Source organism: Coturnix japonica, chromosome Z (assembly GCF_001577835.2).
Source record: "Coturnix japonica isolate 7356 chromosome Z, Coturnix japonica 2.1, whole genome shotgun sequence".
Taxonomy (NCBI): Eukaryota; Metazoa; Chordata; class Aves; order Galliformes; family Phasianidae; genus Coturnix; species Coturnix japonica.
This window is the reverse complement of record NC_029547.1, coordinates 12,454,212-12,472,402: the sequence shown is the minus strand read 5'-3', so window position 1 is coordinate 12,472,402 and position 18,191 is coordinate 12,454,212. Positions and strand designations below refer to the sequence as shown.

The window sequence follows — 18,191 nt, the reverse complement described above, 5'->3', positions numbered from 1 at the left end:
TGATTGTTCTAAAGGAAGTGTTACTGATAACCTGAAAATCTGATATGCTGTCTGCAATATTTATAACCTTTAGGAAAAAAGATAAATATATTCTATGCTGCAGTGTTTTGCTTGGTTGTTTTACACCACACTACTTGCCACAAACACACAAAGAATTTTACTGATTACCAGTTAAAAGAAAAAAAAACAAAACAGCTTTTATAAGATAAAGATAAGACAAAAATACACACCCATTCAGAGGACATGAATATGGCCAGCTAGCCAGGCAGGGCACTGTCTTAAACAACATTCTCACAAAACACTGTCAGGACTCTGGTAAAACAGATACATACAGTAGTGTGCCATTCCTCCTCTCTCAGAAGAAAGAGGAAGTTAATACTGCAGACATCACTACCTGGGGGCATGGCCACAGCTACTGGTATCTAGTTCACTCACTCCAGTCTCTTGAGCTTCTGGTAACCAGACCTTGCAGCACAGAGGAAACTGAGTGAAATTTTACAGAAAAATGGTTAAGAGGGACTTTTTAAGAAGCTACAGTGATTAGATACAGGGTTCGCCCAAATGGGGGTATTGACAGACTGTCCCTATCTGCATAAGCAAGAAAGGGAGATAAGCAAGAAAGAAAACAACAACAAACCCCAAGTCTCTTACGCTTAGATTTTTTTCCTCTGCCTTGCCAATAAAGAACTGGAACCATCTTGAATTCTATGAAGTGCTTTTTCTGAACCGAGTATGACAGCTGTCACTTTTCTTTCCTCTAGTGCAAGACCAACTGAGGTACGTTCCAGTTCACACATTAGCAACTTCCCATTTCAGTTTTCTTAATACTCTGCCAAATACTACCTTGTTCTGGCAATTTATCACTGCTCTAGAGCCTATTTTATTGAGCATTCAAGTCTAAGACACTTCCTTTGATTTATTACTTGTAAGAAATTATTCATCAAGCTTCTTCCTACGTCATTAACTCCTATCAGTACTCTTATAACCTTAAAGATGGTGGAAGCTTCTTCCTTCCACTAAAGAAAGTTTTTCAATTAGTTCTGCAACTGTTTTACCTTAGAGCTTGCCTAAGTTTCATGCTTGCCTGCCAGAGTTTAAACTCTTTAAATTTTCTTTAGAAATAACCTCCATGTTTCCAAATGCTGTCTAACCCCAGAAGCACACTTAGTATACATTTACTGTTTAAATCAAAAGTAGCAGAAAGACAGAATGATTAGTCTCCTCCCAGGTGGAGGAGATCTAAATGGCTGCAGACTCTCCTGTGCTGCTATCTTCAAGCTAGAGTAAGCACATCTACCCCATAAGATAATGCTATTGAGCACTTATCACTTATTATCACTCACTGCAGTTAGTGCATAGTGTAAGAAAACAATGAGAGAAGAGTTTGTAAGAGTCAGAGATGATGAGGAATACAAAAAAAGAAAAAACACATATCTGCCTCATGATCAGAAATTACTTCTCATTGGATATCTCTCCAGGTTTTCTTCTACACTGTCGTAAGTTAAGAATAAAATTCCAACACGAGTCACATTCTGGCCAACATCTTCACAAGCTACAGCTAATTATTTTAATACAGAAGAATTTCTTCATCAAGAACAGAAAGAACAATGCACATCTTCGTATACTATTGTGTCATCATAATTACTAGTGTTATCATAATTTGCATATAGGGAAATAAACTTAATTACTCCAATCTATCTGCAATGGTGGATGCTCAATAATTGCCTTAGCATGTTTATTTTTCGAGTTTATTATTCAAAGACTAACTCTATGTGTAATCATCACATGCATTATAACCCATCTACAGATTAATGGGGAAGTATTGTAAACATGAAACCATTTAAAACTCAGGTTGCACTCATTCTTCCTATTAAACTAAGAACTAGTTTCTATATATCCGATCAAAGCTAAGAAGCAGTGCAGAAAAGTCCCACAGCTACTCAGAATCAAACAACCAGAATATCCAGCTGCCTAGGTAAACCAAAGCTTTAAAGTTCCAGACTTTCTTAGAAGCAATGCCTTCAAGCATTGGCACAGTACTGCTAATCTGGAGTACAGCACAGCCTTAAACAGAAGTCCTGCTAGCATACAAGATCATTTATTACTGCACCATCATCAGCAGTAATGAAATAATACAGAAGAGCTATCTGCAGTAAGATATTATCTGGAACCACTTAACAACTTCTTAGAGTCACAAATAATTTATTTTGCACTGTAAATGCATCTTCTAATGTTCAGCAATCATTGGAGAAACAGAAGTTCAATAAAGCACATATAGGGCAAGCAAACAAGTAAAGAGAACAGAAATTAAGCATGCTAAGCCTTAATGCAAACGGGGTATTCAAGTGTGTTAATTCATATATGTAAACAGAATGTTCTGAGAAGTCAAAGAAGTAATCATTTATTAGCCTGTAGACAAAACAAAAAGGCTGAGAGTTCTTTACACAGTTATTAGAAAGTTATTCCACAAGCTCATTCTGCATTACTTTCCAAGTACAGATTAAGCACAGGTTTCTTCTAACTGCCACCTCTTAAATTAGCTCAATTAAGAATTAAGCTAACTTCATTTAAAAAGTCCAAAACAATCCCAATAAAATCCCTTCTGGAGCATTAGCCAGCTTACAGTAAGTTCTTCACAGTTTCACGTGGCAAAGCATTCACAAGTTTTTGCATTGAAAAATTATGTAAAGTGGCGAAGTACTGTAAAAATATTCTCACAAGATACAATCTTCTCATAACACCCCACCTGGAGGAGGAACAACTGCTGCATAGCCAGAGAACCCCTTCACCAGTGGCATGATTTCAGCTCTTCCTTCTGTATGTGACTGCTGGCCTACCTGTGGATGCCTGATATCACCAAGAATCTGTCAGAACCAGCTCTGCTTATTTCTGCACAGAACAATACTTAATAAGCAGAACTGTATATTATTTCTTACTGTGTTATTTTAATTTTTACTGGCACAGGATTTCCAGTACTAAAAATAATGAGGCAGCTTTGAAAGCAAAGACAGATTCACATACTAGTTATCAGGTAAGTAGCTAGCTATTCAGTATTAAAACTACCAAGCACTGGAAGACACTGCCCAGCAATGCCACACAGGATCTCCATCCTACTGCACATTCAAAACTCAGAAGGATAAGATGCTAATAGCAATGTGGTATACTGATTCATTTTGATTAGAGGGTTAAAGAACAACTTCCAGAGGCCCACTGCAACCTGTGATGTGGTGCTTACCAGTTGTTTATCCAAATGCTACTGGGGATTTGGGTATGGAAGAGAAATATCTGACTGGATGAGACTGAGGAGACATTAGCAGAAAGACACACAGCCAGACATTACCTTTTATAAGGGTTTAACACTAATTATTCAGACTTGCATTGAAAGTACTGCACTGATCTCCAGCCATCACTGGATAATAACCTATCTTCCACAACCAACAGTTAGCCAAGGGAACTGAGTTGTCCATTTTTATAGAGACTTTCGTACACAGATCCATCCTAGTCTTTGATCCTGACAGACAGATACCACAAGGTACTTGTATCTTGAAATTCAACCAACCCATAGCTTTTCACAGCTATCCCAAACTGTGCTTACTGGATAGATTTTTATTTCAGCGTTTCACTTTCAAAGCTGTAATGAGCAAAGAAGCAAATGAATATGACCTTCCTTGAAGGAAACAGGCTGTCAAGAGATGAATGCTATGAAGAACATCTCTTAAATACATCCCTCCATAAGCATGAATCACTTAAAAACGTTACAGCATCAAATCTATTTCATTCCCTGTATTTTTCCTCCAAGAGGGGAGACAACATAGAAACTACACAAATTACAGGCAATGCTGTGTTTCTCAGGAATAAATTACTCCTTTTATAACAATAACACTATTCATAGTCTGAAGATTATTAGTTAAATTCAATGTTTTTCTTACTCTGAGCAGTACTTAACATAAAACACATACTTTGTTAATATGCCACATTTGCATGCTTTAAGGAACTGGAAAATTGAAAGAGCACAAAGGACAGACTACCAGAAACTTTACTGAACAGAAATAAAACAATTTTGTTTTGGGACCCTTTCAGGAAGCCACATTCCTCAAGAGATCAAAACTCAGTCAGGTTAAGCCCACAGCATGTATCCTTCAACTATCCTTCAAATTGCTACGGTTTAACCCAGCAGGTGGTTGAGCACCACGCAGTCCTTTGCTCACCCCTATTCCCCCAGTGAGATGGGGAAGAAAATCCTCACAATAAATAAATAAATAGAACTCATGGGTCAAGGTAAAATTATTTACTAAGACAGAAAAAAAGCTAATGACATTTATATATAAGAATATATATACAACTGCAATTGAGGCAGTTGTTTTAATTCTGTTCCCTCCCATGTCCCTGGGCTCTTTGCTGAGAATGGCCTTGGCTCTATACAACACTGTTTAGCAGAAAAGTATGAACACTTGTGTGTTATCAACATTGTTTTCCTCATGGGACCAAAACATGCTATTGTATCAAAAACTATGAAGAAAATGATTCTATCCTAGCTGAAACTAAGACTCAAATACTTTGGAGACAGTATGTCCTTACATATCTTCCATTATCTCTAGCTATCTCTTTACATATTTTATATAATTGTTCCAAATTCTGAAAACAATACCTCACAAATCTCACCCAAAAAACAGCATACTTAAGAAATAAATATGCTTACTGTTCTCGAATCAGAGAAAGGATTGTACTCATCTAGTCCAGGGGGAACATTTCTTGTCACTTGTGTAACCGAAGGATCCTAGAAGACAAGACAATCTGTAAATGCATAGCAATGTACAGAAGAAATGAGACAACACTTACATCATATCACATAAAATTCTGCTTTTGTTTAATAAAAAGCTTATTTCCACTAAAAAAAACCAAAACCCAAGTAGTTGTAAATAGCCACCTCTTCCTCTAAGCCTGACATCACTCTACTCAGAGCTTGTTACAAACCTAGATTCACACAAACTCCATCTGTCATGCATTTAATTCATAAGGAAAAAATGTTCTCAGCAGAGAAGGGAAGAAAACCATATGCTGCTATTTTGACTGCTGATCTCCACAACTATACAACCAACAAAGAGCACAACAGAAATAAAAGCTTGCTTTAACTTTGGGCATTTCCTACTTAGAAGTCCCTACAGAACCTCCTGTAGTAGGAAAAGCACTTGAGAAAAATGAAGCTGAGGAAACAATGATTTACAACAGAAAGGCAGAAACAGAAAGCTTCAGATTCCACATGAACTGGTAGGCTTAAGGAAAAGGGACTTTTTTTTCTTCTCCAAACATCTACATAGTGAGAAACATGGCTTAATATTTAGCTTTATAGATTAACTGCAGGAGTAAAACATTCCTGCAGTAGAGACAGGCAGGCCTGGATCTGCAGAGACACCCACTTATCAGAAACCAGACTAACTTGATATAAATAAAAATGTGACCTACTCCACGTGGTGCTTGGTTCCACCTACATAATGTCTCTGGTTTAAACTAAGGTTTTTGTATCTTCAGATATTAAGAATGGATGAAAGCCAAAGTGCTATACATGTTTGCTTATATTTTATGTGCATGTAAACATTTCCTTATTTTCAGTCCAGTTAAATATCAGAAAATATAAAGATGATTACTACTAGGAAGAAGATTAACTATTCACATTTTTCTATTTTGCATTATGTATTTCTATTTCCTTCTATGATAACTAAATTTAAGCCCTTTATATGAAATACTAATACTTTAAGTGTGGCTTATTCTATGCTCAAGTAAATATAAAAACTATTGAACTACTGCAAAATAAAATCTAGTTTCTTAGTTGCAGCATTCACTACAATACTAACATTGCCTTGACAGCAGCTGCTTAATCTACAATCTAGGAACAGCATTTTCTTAAGTCTATTTTTTCACTAGCTGTAGTAACAGACATTAAAATAAGAGGCAATTTCAAAAATTCACCCATAAAAAGTGTAAGACAAGAAACATACTGCTTCAAAAATAAACTATATGATATCCTTTCATCAAAATTGTGTGTATATTTACATAAAACTACTGTTTCTGTTTACATGGAATGCTACCACTTTTGGCTGAAGCATACATTTAGCTGCAAAGCAGCATTTTAACAGTGACTGAACATGAGTCAACCTCTTTAAGTGAATAAAAAAGTTACATGCAATCAAAATCATCTTTCCTGCATTTGACTTATACAATAATTAGTGATTTTAATAATGTAATGCTGGTGACAGTCTCCCCAACAAGTTCACTGTAATTTTAATTTTCCTCTTAGACTTGAATGCACTGTTTCAAATACAATCTCATGAGGTCTTACGTGAACTAAGAGAGTAACTACACATAACGTGTCCTTTCTTTAAAAGACTGACACAAAATATCGTGCAGCTGAACAACAAAAGCAAGTGAGAATATATGGAGAACATGTGTTGTCAAAATTTGAACATATCATGTGAAACATTCAATTAAAAGACAAACAAGCAAAAATCTGACACCTGAACATCAGTTTACTGGACTTGCTAGTGCAAGATCTTTACAGGGGAGCTTAAAGTGAATACAAATAAGGCAATGTCATAATTCAAGACACGTGACTGTAGAAAGTTTTATACATATAAAAACCATTATGTTGCTCAGGTGCACTGACCAAAGTGTGCAGCTGAGCCCCCACCCAGTTGCTCACTCCCTCCTGACAGTGATAGTGGAGAAACCAGACCAGCAAAAGCAGCCTGTCAAGGTAGAGAGTAAATGAGGGAAGGGGGATACCTGGGCAGTCTTTGAGTAATGGCTACTTTGGAATCCTTTCCATATGCTACTGCTGAACACAACAATACAGGGCACAGATTATCTGTTTTATCAGACAGAGTCAGCTGCCCTGGCTGCATCTCCTCCCAGCCACTTGCCCACACACCCAGACTCCTCTCAGCAGAGAAGAGTAAGAAACAGAAGGTCATGACACTGTGGAAGAGGTGTTCAGCAGCATCAGAAACACTACTATGTTACCAGCACTGCTTTGGTGCCAAATCTAAAACACAGCACCAAACAGACTGCTAGGACAAAAATTAAGTCTTTTGCAGCCAGAACCAGGACACTTACTCTAGCCCTTAAACAGAATGAATCCTAATAGTATAATTAATCACAGAAAGGCTTCGGCTGGAAGGGACCTTAAAGATCACCCCAGGTCCAACCCCATGTCATGGGCAGGGCTGACAACCACATCTAGCTGGACTCACACCTCCAGGGATGGGGGGGTTGACAGATCTTCTGGGCAACCCATTCCACTGTCTCACCACCCTGAGTAATAAAATCTCCTCTTAATATGCCTACTTTTAGTTAAAACTGTTCCCCCTTGTCCTATCAGTATGAAATCATGTAAAGTTGCTCCCTCTCCTATTTATGAGTTCCCTTCAATTACCAGAAGGCCACAATGAAGTCACCCCAGTGCTTTTTCTCCAAGCTCAATAAGGATAGCTCCCTCAACCTTACATTGTAGGAAACATGCTCCTGCCCTTCATGGCCTCATGCTTTCAGTGTATCTTCAGCAAATGTTCTTAAATCATTGCCTTTTCAAATCCTCAAGTGTAGACACAGATAAGGCTACAGACAGCTGGCCATCAGCCATGAACAAGAAGACAGAATTATTAAACTCAAAGAGCAATTAGATTTAGTTGCTTCAAAAGCATATTTCAACACTCCTGTGATTCTTCAGTGCATTAATTACTAACCAAATAACTCAGTTTTAACTAGAATATCACAGACTCATGAGACAGTCACTGTACACAAGCAGATTTCCAAAAAACAGGAAAGAGTGGTCACATCAAATTTTGAAAGGCTGCCTACATTTCCAAATAAGATATGCAAACAATAAATGTCTGATGAAAGAAAAGCCTTTTTTCTCCAAGTGTTTCAGAGATGAATGGGGGAAAAACTCTTAGATCTCTTCACGCTGATTGTGACATTCTAACACTGATTTATAAGAATGACAGGAAATCATGCTCACTGAACTAAACAAGCTTACTACATCAAATGTCTTAGTTCTAGAAATAAGTTGTATGCATAAACACACAATGAGCATAGCAAGAAGTCCTCTAGCAGAAGCCCATCCTGCTTTTAGAACTAACAATTGCTGCACTTCTGCCAGATATTGCCATTGTTTGCAAAATTAACAACAGCTCTGAAAAAAAACCATGACCCAGAAGACCTTCAACATCAGTTCCACATAAGAAAAGTTCTTTTATGTAGTAAAAAACCAGCAAAGGTTATTGCAGTTCTATTGAAATTCATGAAGCGAATACCATTATGCCAAGTTTCTGCTCTCAGAAAACCTCAATCTGGAATGCAGTCTAAGTACAAGGCCTGATCCCTCTCACAAGCTGGAAGACCCAAGGAGGAGTAAACCAGAGATTACAGTGAAAAATACAGCGATCTCACAGTTGAAGGAGGCAATTACTATCATGGAGATCTGACTCTCTCCTATACTTATTCACTGAAATGTTCTGTAATGCTAGGAAAACCAACTTCACAGGAGAGGAACAAGTTCATCATAGCCTGGTCATTAAGTGAAAGTCATTGGACTGTTCTCAACATTCACAGTACAGTGAAGTACCAACACCCACTAGAGTTACATTTCATATTTCAAAACAGTGCTTAGAATGCTCTTAAAAGATGCTGGCAACCCAGAGAACACACGGGCTTACGCTGCACCTTCTCACCTTACACTCATTGCATCTCACTTCAAACTTGAGCAAATGCCTATTCATCTAGATGCAGCAAGAAAAACTGTGAAATACTCATGCTCACTGCTGCTTAGTAAGAAAAGATTTAATTTAGCAGTTTATCAGGGTTTGAGTAATGAACAAGGAGCACGAATGACAAATATCTGCCAAACACAGCACTGGAATAAAGTGACATTTAAATGAAAGATAACAAATCTGTACAAGACAGATGAATCCTCCTGGTTTAAAAGGCTGGAACCACAATACTCTAAACAAACAAATGAACCTAGGCTGATATAACTTGTTTTCCATATTTAGTATTCTACCTGGATAGTTAAGATAAACATGTTATTTGAGCTATTCTAGTTTGCTAATATGGAGGAATAGAAAAAAAAAACCCAAAGATAAGCTCCACTAAGCGATAATATGCAGGCACAGACAAAAAGCAACAGTATGACTGGAACCATCAAGCATTCAGAGACCTCAAACACACACTGCACAAATTAAGTGATAAAAACTAGAAGATTTAGAATTTCTGGGATGTTCTTTAAATGCCAGATGTCAGTCCCTAAACAAGGCAACTACATAATGCATAGACTGAGAAGGATACATTCTGGAGGACTCCTCTCCATCATGGTCCTGCCCTTGCGCTGACTCTATGCCACAACCCAGTCTTCCACAGACACCCAGCCAGTACCAGCCCTTGCTTCTTACAGAACAGATGCCAACAGTTTCCTTATTGCTTACCCAGCTTACTGTTCCCTCTTTCCACTTATCATTTCTTTCACAAGTGTTATCTCACCCAAGCTCCCAAGTACAGAACCCCAATTTTCTGCTTTTTCTCTTTTAACTATTAGTCACACCGAGAAACACAAGAACTGGCTATTTTCCACACCCAGATACTCTAAACTGTGCACTGGTAACATACAAACACTTCAGATAGTATTTTCAAAATATGAATTAGCTTGAAATACTGGAGTTTCAAGAAACTGGCACAATCTAATTAACCTTTTCCATCCTAACTTTCACTTATTCCTTGTAGTCTCTCTCCCACAACATGAACCTGAAAAGCAAAGATTAGAACTGCTTTATTTGTGTCACTAGGAGTCAGGAGTAAGAAGCACCCCAGTACTTAACATTAGGAAGGGGAAATTGGAAAAGCCACAATACATCTGTAGTTCACATTTACAAGAGTGCCTACAGAATTGTTAAAAATGCCTCCTGTACTATCTGAACAAATTACACTCACATATCCAGTCAGCACAAAGGGCTTATTTAAAAAGCGTATACAAAACAACCAATTTACAAATTAAGAGGAAAAAAAAGAAGGAAGGTGAGCCACCCCCATGCCCCATAACAGAGCACATGGCTAAAATGGAGTAGAATAATCCATTCTATACAAGTTTTTTACAGCCTTTTAAAAATCAAATTAAAGAGAATAGAGACCTCTGTTGTCTAGGAAACAAAAACCAGTCATCTGCTACAATTTTCATTAATACATCACAGATGAATAAATTAAAAGATTCAAACTAGATGGCAGAAGCAATGATTCTTTGTATTACCGTTCACTGGAAATGGCTCCAGCACTGTTACGCCATGATTAAGATGTCCTGATAGCACACCACAGATTAACAAATTAAAGACTCAAACTAGATATTAGATGCAATGATTCTCTGCGTTACTATTCACTGGGAATGGCTCCAGCATTGTTTCACCATGAGTAGGATGCTCGAATAATGCACAATGTGAAAATGTTCTGAAAAATGTTACCAGCTGGATTTATTCTGCTACTTGAGAATTTAGTTTCCTTTAAGGTGACTGGCTGAGTAGAGAACTAGGAATTCTCCATCCTGTAACACGTACTTCAGATTGTTTGAAAAATAAAACAGGAGCTAACGATACATTTGAGAAGGTACATCTCTGCAGTCTGTTTTACCCCCTAATGGAACTACATAAGTGACAGTGATGTTAAGCACTCCAGATGTCACAATTAATTTAGTTCAGTATGCTTTGATTCCAAGGACTGGCAAGGAAGCAAAAACATCTCATTGCAGAGGTCAAGAAACAGATCAAAAAACACATTCCAAATACTGATTTGTACAGGGATTATAAAGGTTTAACAATGCATCAGCAGCTCAAAACAATAACTTCAAATTATAATTGTGTAACTTACGTAGAGAAATACTAAAACCTATAAGAGACACTAAGTGCATAAAATGCTTTTATTAGGAAAAGATTACTACCTCTAAAACAGGGCAGGAAGGTAAATCTTTAACACTAGTTGACAAGTGGAAGTAAATACGACAACTAAATTTCTTCCATGATTTGGATCACATAACCAGGAGCGTGGCACATCAAAAGAATATAATAACCACGTTGTTTGAGAGAACACATAACACTAGAATTCTGCGTTTGGAAATGACAGCTTTTTTTTTACCTTCTCAGTATACACAGGATTCATAGGGCAGTATCAAGAAGGTATGAGTAAACTGACAGAAGTACACCTGGTTGGCCTTTGGGAAAAAAAGAAACTGAGGATAAAGCACTAAACGAAGAAAGCAGAAGTAGACTCTTAAAGAACATTAATTAATGAATGAATTAATGAATGAATGAAGTCAGGGCAAGAAAACAATTCATCAGAAGCACAGCTACTTGAGTGCAACTAGGGAATAATAAGCAGCTGTACACAATTCTAGAAATTTTCACTCTTGGCTTAGGTTTAAGGGAAAACGATGATCTGTTAATGACAAAAGTGGTTCCAATCTACACTGAGAAAACAGTTCTCATCACAGAAACTTCTAAGAGATGATTGGGTTGATATAACAAGGCTTCACTTTTGTACCACCATACAGTTTTTGTTCTTTGCTTCAAGATCCTCAGAAACTGACTCATCCTCCCTGCTTTAACAGTCACTGACACCATCAACCTTCTACTGAGGCAGCTTTTTCAGCATTCACCCAGCTATGCACTTTCCCTTGCACCTTTATGCTTGCAAGGAGGTTCCAAGAGAGTGAATGAAATTCAGGCCCAGTGTAATCCTTCTAACTACTCTTCATGCACTGCGAAGATATTATACCTTCAAAAACGTGACCCTGTACAGACTAGAAGCTGAATCCAGATTGGCGAATCCATTCTAGGGAAACGATTAGATCAGTAAGTCTTACAGAATCAATCCTAGCCAACTAGGATTTCTTAGACCCACCACTCCCACTGAAAGCTTCAGCATATCAGTCCAAAAAATTAGAACCCTTCCCCACTTCAGACTACATTTACTACTGATCAGTTGCGGTGGGTGTAATTCAATATGAACTTTCAGTCTCCATTGTGTTTTTTCTCTCATGACTGTGCCCCCCACATTACCCTGTATTCTGTGTTTTAACACATGAAAAGGATCAACTTATTTCAATACAAACTCCCAACTGGTTATTACAGATTATTTCCTATACCTACTGCCTATCCGCCTTTTCTAAACATAGACAATACTAACACACATTGTGTTAAGAATGCTTCCTGAGCTTTGTTCAACACCTGCTCTCTGCTGAATACTTCCTAAGATGACATGACCGGCTCTGAAAACTAGGCAAAATATGTTGCCAAAAGATGGCTGTAACTACCTCCATTGGCCTGAGGGTTTTATGAGCTCTTGACCAAAAAGAAAAAAAACAACCCAGCAACTATATACCCCACTCCTCAAGAAGGAATAAGTTCTCTAGAGCAATCAAAGGCACCACTCTTTCACTTGAAAATCTCAATACAATATACTCTGCTTCCAATGAGCACTCTTGGAGAGAGAATTGACAGAGCTTACTTTTTGAGAATAGGAAGAAATGGTTCTGAGCTTTTAAATAAGGAACCAACCTTTGGGAAAAAAATATGTGTTTCTTAGTCCCATAATACTGGTGATTAGGACTCTGAAATTTCTACTGGTACTTGTTCAATAAAAACTTCGTATAAATCAAACAGCTCAACTCCACACAGACTTTCTCCTTATTTGTGCCATAAGATGCACAAGTTTCAAGAAGCTACTCATGTTTTGATGCAGTGATAAATACTACTGGCTCTTCATGCTTTATTTCTCCCTTCATCATTGTAAACCCAGGGTGGATTAGAGTTATAGGAACTTTGTAAGTGGTAAATCAATATTTGCATGTTTTACTGCCATAATGGTATATTAATAGTAAAAACTGTTTACGTTCAAGAGGAGAAAGGAATCCTTAAAACATATCATTGTTACAATACGTTATCTATGATTAAATACAACTTACTGTGAGGAATAACCGCCCTGAAAATTTCCACATGTATCACCAGGGAGAATTAATGACAAATGTAGAAACTGCCTATATGTTTTGCACCTAATAAAAGTATGCATAATTCCCAGAACAGTCCTTTCAAAACTTATATCATCTCCATCACTGATCAGCCATTTTCCTCCTAACCTGCACCTCTCTCTAACCCTCCTTCTCCAAATGACATTCAAAGATTTTCACTCCAGAATACTATTATTAATAAAATACTGCAGAAGTATCCAGTTGCTTTTCTCTCACTTGGCTCTCAAGCAGTGCCTGCTGTACGCCACGTTATCTGATAGAAGCACAGCTCTGAAGGGTTTTGAGCTACCAAGCAATCCAAATTCCCCATCTCTGAAACCAAACAGAATATCACTAGCTCCCAAAGCAAACTGGTCCTGAAGACCACTCCAGTACTCTAGTGCAGGATGAGATAAGTGGTTTCACACTGATGGACAGCTAAACTCCACCGCACTGCTATCTCACTACTGCTCTTCAAAGGAATAAGTGAAGAAAATACAGCAGGAAAAAAAAGGGCTGAAAGGCCGAGCAAGAGTACTCTCAAAAAATACCTACTATGTAGGACATTTAAAGGGCACTCTGAACATTATTTCCAGCATCAAATTATGCAAGACTTGAAGGAACTTGCAGGTTTTGAAAATATGAAGGGACAGTATTTGTATTTTATGTCCTTTACTAATTTAAAGAGATACAGATTAATTGGGTACATTTTCTAATTACCTAAGAAGAATTAAAACAAAGTTAAGCATATAGGCATGCAACAATTCATGTAATTAGGGTTCTGATCCTTCAAGAGTAATTAAGTTTTCCTTTCCTTCATAAAAGTTTCTTTCACTTTAGCTTCTCTTTGACAGCAACAGCAAGGTGAAAGCTGTACAGATAAGTTCTGCTGCAGTACAAGGCAGCAGTCATCAATTCTCGGGTGCTGAAGCATCAGACCTTCAGCTCATCCTTCCTGCCAAACCAGACAGAAGATTAATTTGTGCTCATGTGAGTCAGATTAACTGCAATATCCAAATTATCACTGGAACTAGCTCTGTTGTGAAGTTAAGCTCTAATATATACTTAGCTCCAGTGACTAAACTAATCCTGTGACCTCAGTGGGAGCAAAGCAGGCATCTAATTCCATTTTTAGATGTCTTAGAGAATCTCAGACATCTGTACAAGAAGGGTAGTCATGACAGAACCGTGGAAGACTTTGAGGAGCAACAACTGGAGGTTAAACATCTTTTGGATAATGCAGTGAAAAACAACAGCAGACAAAGCTGCTTTAAACCAGTCTTAAATTACCTAAGAATGGTCAATAAATAAAGAATTGCTTAACCCTTTGCAAGGACCATGGCTCACCAAGTACTCCAGAGGAGAGGATCGCTAAGTAGAGATGCTTCTCTTGTGGCTGCCAGCCCTTAAATGAGGTTAGGGAGCCAGGCTCCACCCCTTCTAGTCACACAGGTGAATTGCTTCCACCTGTGCTCCCAGGGCTGGCTACACCCCTTCACCAGGTGCTCAATCACTGGTTCAGGCCATGACCTAACAGTTCCCATACAAATACCTAATTCAACCAAAGAAACCGCTTCCATAATTATGTAATTTTGATTTCTAATGTAATCACAAGCTTTCTAACACAAGAATGTTATTCATATACTTGTGTTTCATCACTCCTTGTCTTTCTATAAGAGAAATCTCCTGTTTTGGTTGGTATACCTTCCAGAGGACAACTACTTGTAGAGAAATACTGTGAAATCAAAAACATAGCATCCTTTAGGTTCAGTTTGAGGGCTTTTGTTTTTCAATGTGTTACCCTTCTTTAAAAAGAGATGTTAGGTGTCCACATATCAAAATCAACGTGCCATGATAAATCCAAGGAAAGAAATACTTGAAATGAGAAATTCCATTTACAGACTAAATCCCTTTACCTGCAGGAGATGCCAAGTGAGAAACATAATTTTAGGTTTCTGAAAGAAGTAACTACCCAAAATGCTGAGCAGGAGCAAATTAGATGCCTCTGTCTTCCCATTTTTACATTCAGCATCAAAGAGAATCTCCACTGAAATCTTTTCATTAGCAGGACTGAGAACAGCCATGGGAAACTAGCAGATCACAATTAGCAAAACCAAAACACTTCAGAGAACACATGAGCTGTCTTCAAACCTGGCAATGACTCTCCATGTGATGCCCCTCCCTCCTTTCTCTGTCATGCTACTTTGTGATTTTTACAGACATAGAAAGTGCATGCTAACCTAAGGGAAGTAAGTAATCTCATAGACAAATAGTACAAATAAATTTGAATACAGTGTTCAGATGATCTAGGTCATCAAGGCCTATCTGGAAATTCTGGTTCTGTGTGTGAAGCATATTAAAATACACAGTCCAGACTATAAAACACACAGAGTAAACTGAAATCCAGACATGTACTTTGAAGTTGTCATGCCAACAAGATGACAATCAAGGTTTGGTGCACTGAGGAGGCCTTCTGCCCCTTCCAGTAAATAAGCGTATGACTAAATGTATGCAGCATTATTTTCTGTTGGCAGCTGAATGAGAAAGAAAATAGCAGAAACTAGAAGAAGTGGGAGAAAAAAGTCTCCAAGAAAGGAAAAGCATGCAGCTTCCACAAGCGAGAGAAATCCAAAACTGTGTTTAACAAGGAGCTTCAAGTTACAGAGAAGCTGTTCTAGAGTACTTTTATTGTGATACACTGCAGATCTTGCCTAACAGTTACAATGAAAAGTAACTGGAAAAGAAATACCATGTTAAGCAGTGGCTTCAAATTTTGAGTATGGTGATTCAAGTTTCCAGCTCAGGTCTCAGAAACACTACACAGGACAAGTTATCTTCATCCTGGAAAAGAAAAGGCTCCAGAGGGACCTTATAGCAGCTTTCCAATACCTCAGGGGGGCCTACAGGAAAACTGGGAAGGGACAATTTATAAGGGTATGGTAGCAACAGGATGAGGGGAAATGGATTTAAACTGGAAGAGGATAGATTTAGACTAGGTATCAGGAAGAAATTCTTTGTTGTGAATATGGTGAGACACTGGATCAGGTTGCCCAGCGAGGCTGTAGATAACCCCCCCACCACGCTCCCTGGAAGTGCTCAAGGCCAGGCTGGATGGGGCTTTGAGCAACCTGGTCTAGAGGGAGGTGTCCCTGCCTACAGCAGGGGGTTTGGAACTAGGTGACCTTAAAGGTACCTTCCAACCCAAACCATTTTATGATTTTATGAAGTTACAGGGTCAATAAACAATGCAAGGGAACCCGTTCCTGCTTTGGGTATCCATGCACAAAAGATTTGCCGTGTATTGCTTTTGCACAGGAAAAAGAATCACCTACTTTTGTTGCTGAAGACATGTTCTAGAACAATGACACCTTTTTGCCTCCTGGTGCCAGGAAGCAGAGAACAGAGCTCACAGCCATTGGTGCCAGTCCAAACTACTGCTGGCAGTAACCCCTGTGCCTGGACTGCACAGTGCACAGAGTGAAGTAAAAACAGTGACAAGCCCAAATAACAATATATACTAAGTTTTACGAAAATAAAACCTGAACTAAGATGACAGACTCCAATGAATGAACCAGACAACACTATATGCCTCCAGCAACTCCTTGTGCAGAAGTACAGCTGAAGTGCGACAGCTCAGTTTCCAAAAGGCTTATTTTTTTTTTTCTGCTGACATCCTAAACTCATCGACATGCAATACCTGTGTGTTCTAAAGTGCCCACATGAGATAAAAATGAGGAGCGTGAGTTTGGTGAGATTTTTTAAGAAGAAGAAGAAGAGAAAAAAATCAGATGAACCAAACTCAAATAATAAAGAGCAGATGAGGTTGGGAAGCATTTGAGAGGTCAGCTCACCCTGACCACCACAGCCAGAACAGAGGGTAAAGAAACGATTCCCAGTGGCATGCCAGGTCAGGAGTGCAAGAACCGAAAGCTTCAGCCGTACAGCTGTAATGCAGCAATGCAAAAAGCAGGGCAGAACCCAGCCTCTCCCTCAGCAGCCTGCGCGCTTCAGAAAAATGCAGCAAAGCAGGTAAGCCCGATGAGGGCCAGGAGGAGACGGCAGAGGGAAAACGTGATAAATCCACTGCACTATGTGGGTCAGCCCGACAGAAAGAAAAATACTGTACAATCACACACTCATCCGCAGACACCACGTGAAAAACAAAATTAAGAGGGAGGAGAGAACTGGAAAAAAAAAACCAATTCCTATTATTCCAGCTGCAGTATGGACGACGAAACACAGAAACCTGAACTCGTGAGAGCGCTACGCCCGTTCCAAGCGCTTCCAGAACGGCTGCTCTGCCTGACAACACCCCCGAGCCGCCCAGCCCCGCCAAGGTGAGCGGGGCGGCCTTCAGGGCTGAAGCCCCCCCGGGCCGGTTCCTGCAGCGGGATGCCCCGAGCACACCGCCCTCCCCGCCTCACCTTGAAGGGGTTGTTGAGGTCCGGGTCGGCGAAAGGGTTGCTGTCGAAGTCCGACATGACGGGGGCTGCGATCTCCGGGTGGTGGCGGCGGCTCTCGCCCTGCGGCGCCCCACACTCACCGGCTCGCGGGATGCCCCCCGCCCTGACACCGGCTGCTGCTGCTGCTGCTGCGGCCCGAGCCCGCCCCCTCCGCACCTACCAGCCGCCGAACGCCGGCCTCCCAAAATGGCCGCCCCGGAAATGGCGTCGCTGGGCGAGAAAGCGCTGAGAAAGGGGAAGCGGGAGGCCCGGGGCGGCGGGGAGAGTCCATGTGTGGGGCGGGGGAGGTTGAAGGCAACCCTAGGAAGCTCTTCTGATGTGTCTACCGGCACAAAACTTGAATGCTTACTAAATAAAGTCTTTGAGTTTTCATTGAAATGCAAAAAGAGAGGGTTGAAACTGAGGCCTGAAGTCTGTCTGAAATGAGCTGTTGCAGAGTAAAATTGGCTTTCTCAGTGTTAGTTGTTATTTTTTTAGTTTCCGTATAACAACCACAGGCAAACTTTGGGTATTGCTATTTAGGGTTTGTTGAAGGCTGACTCAGAACATTAACACGTAGAAGCATAGAATCATTAAGGTTGGGGAGGACTGCTAAGATCAGACAGTCCAACAACCAGCCCGTCAGTGTCATGCCCACTGAACATGATCCTTATGCATGTTATGAAAGAGGGCTGCACCACAGCATCAAAGGC

At 39.5% G+C, this 18,191-nt stretch overlaps 1 protein-coding gene across 1 annotated transcript in view; it reads right to left on the bottom strand.

Moving 5' to 3' along the window:
* SCAMP1 (secretory carrier membrane protein 1) overlaps window positions 1–17,694 on the bottom strand; it is a 35,056-nt gene extending 17,362 nt beyond the window's left edge. The window contains exons 1-2 of the mRNA XM_015848574.2: window positions 17,461–17,694; window positions 4,700–4,777 (exon numbers count right to left, since the gene is read on the bottom strand). Of these exons, the coding sequence (XP_015704060.1) occupies window positions 4,700–4,777; window positions 17,461–17,517 (135 nt within the window). The 5' untranslated portion in view covers window positions 17,518–17,694. The remainder of the gene's footprint in view (window positions 1–4,699; window positions 4,778–17,460) is intronic.
* Window positions 17,695–18,191: the final 497 nt, after the last annotated feature.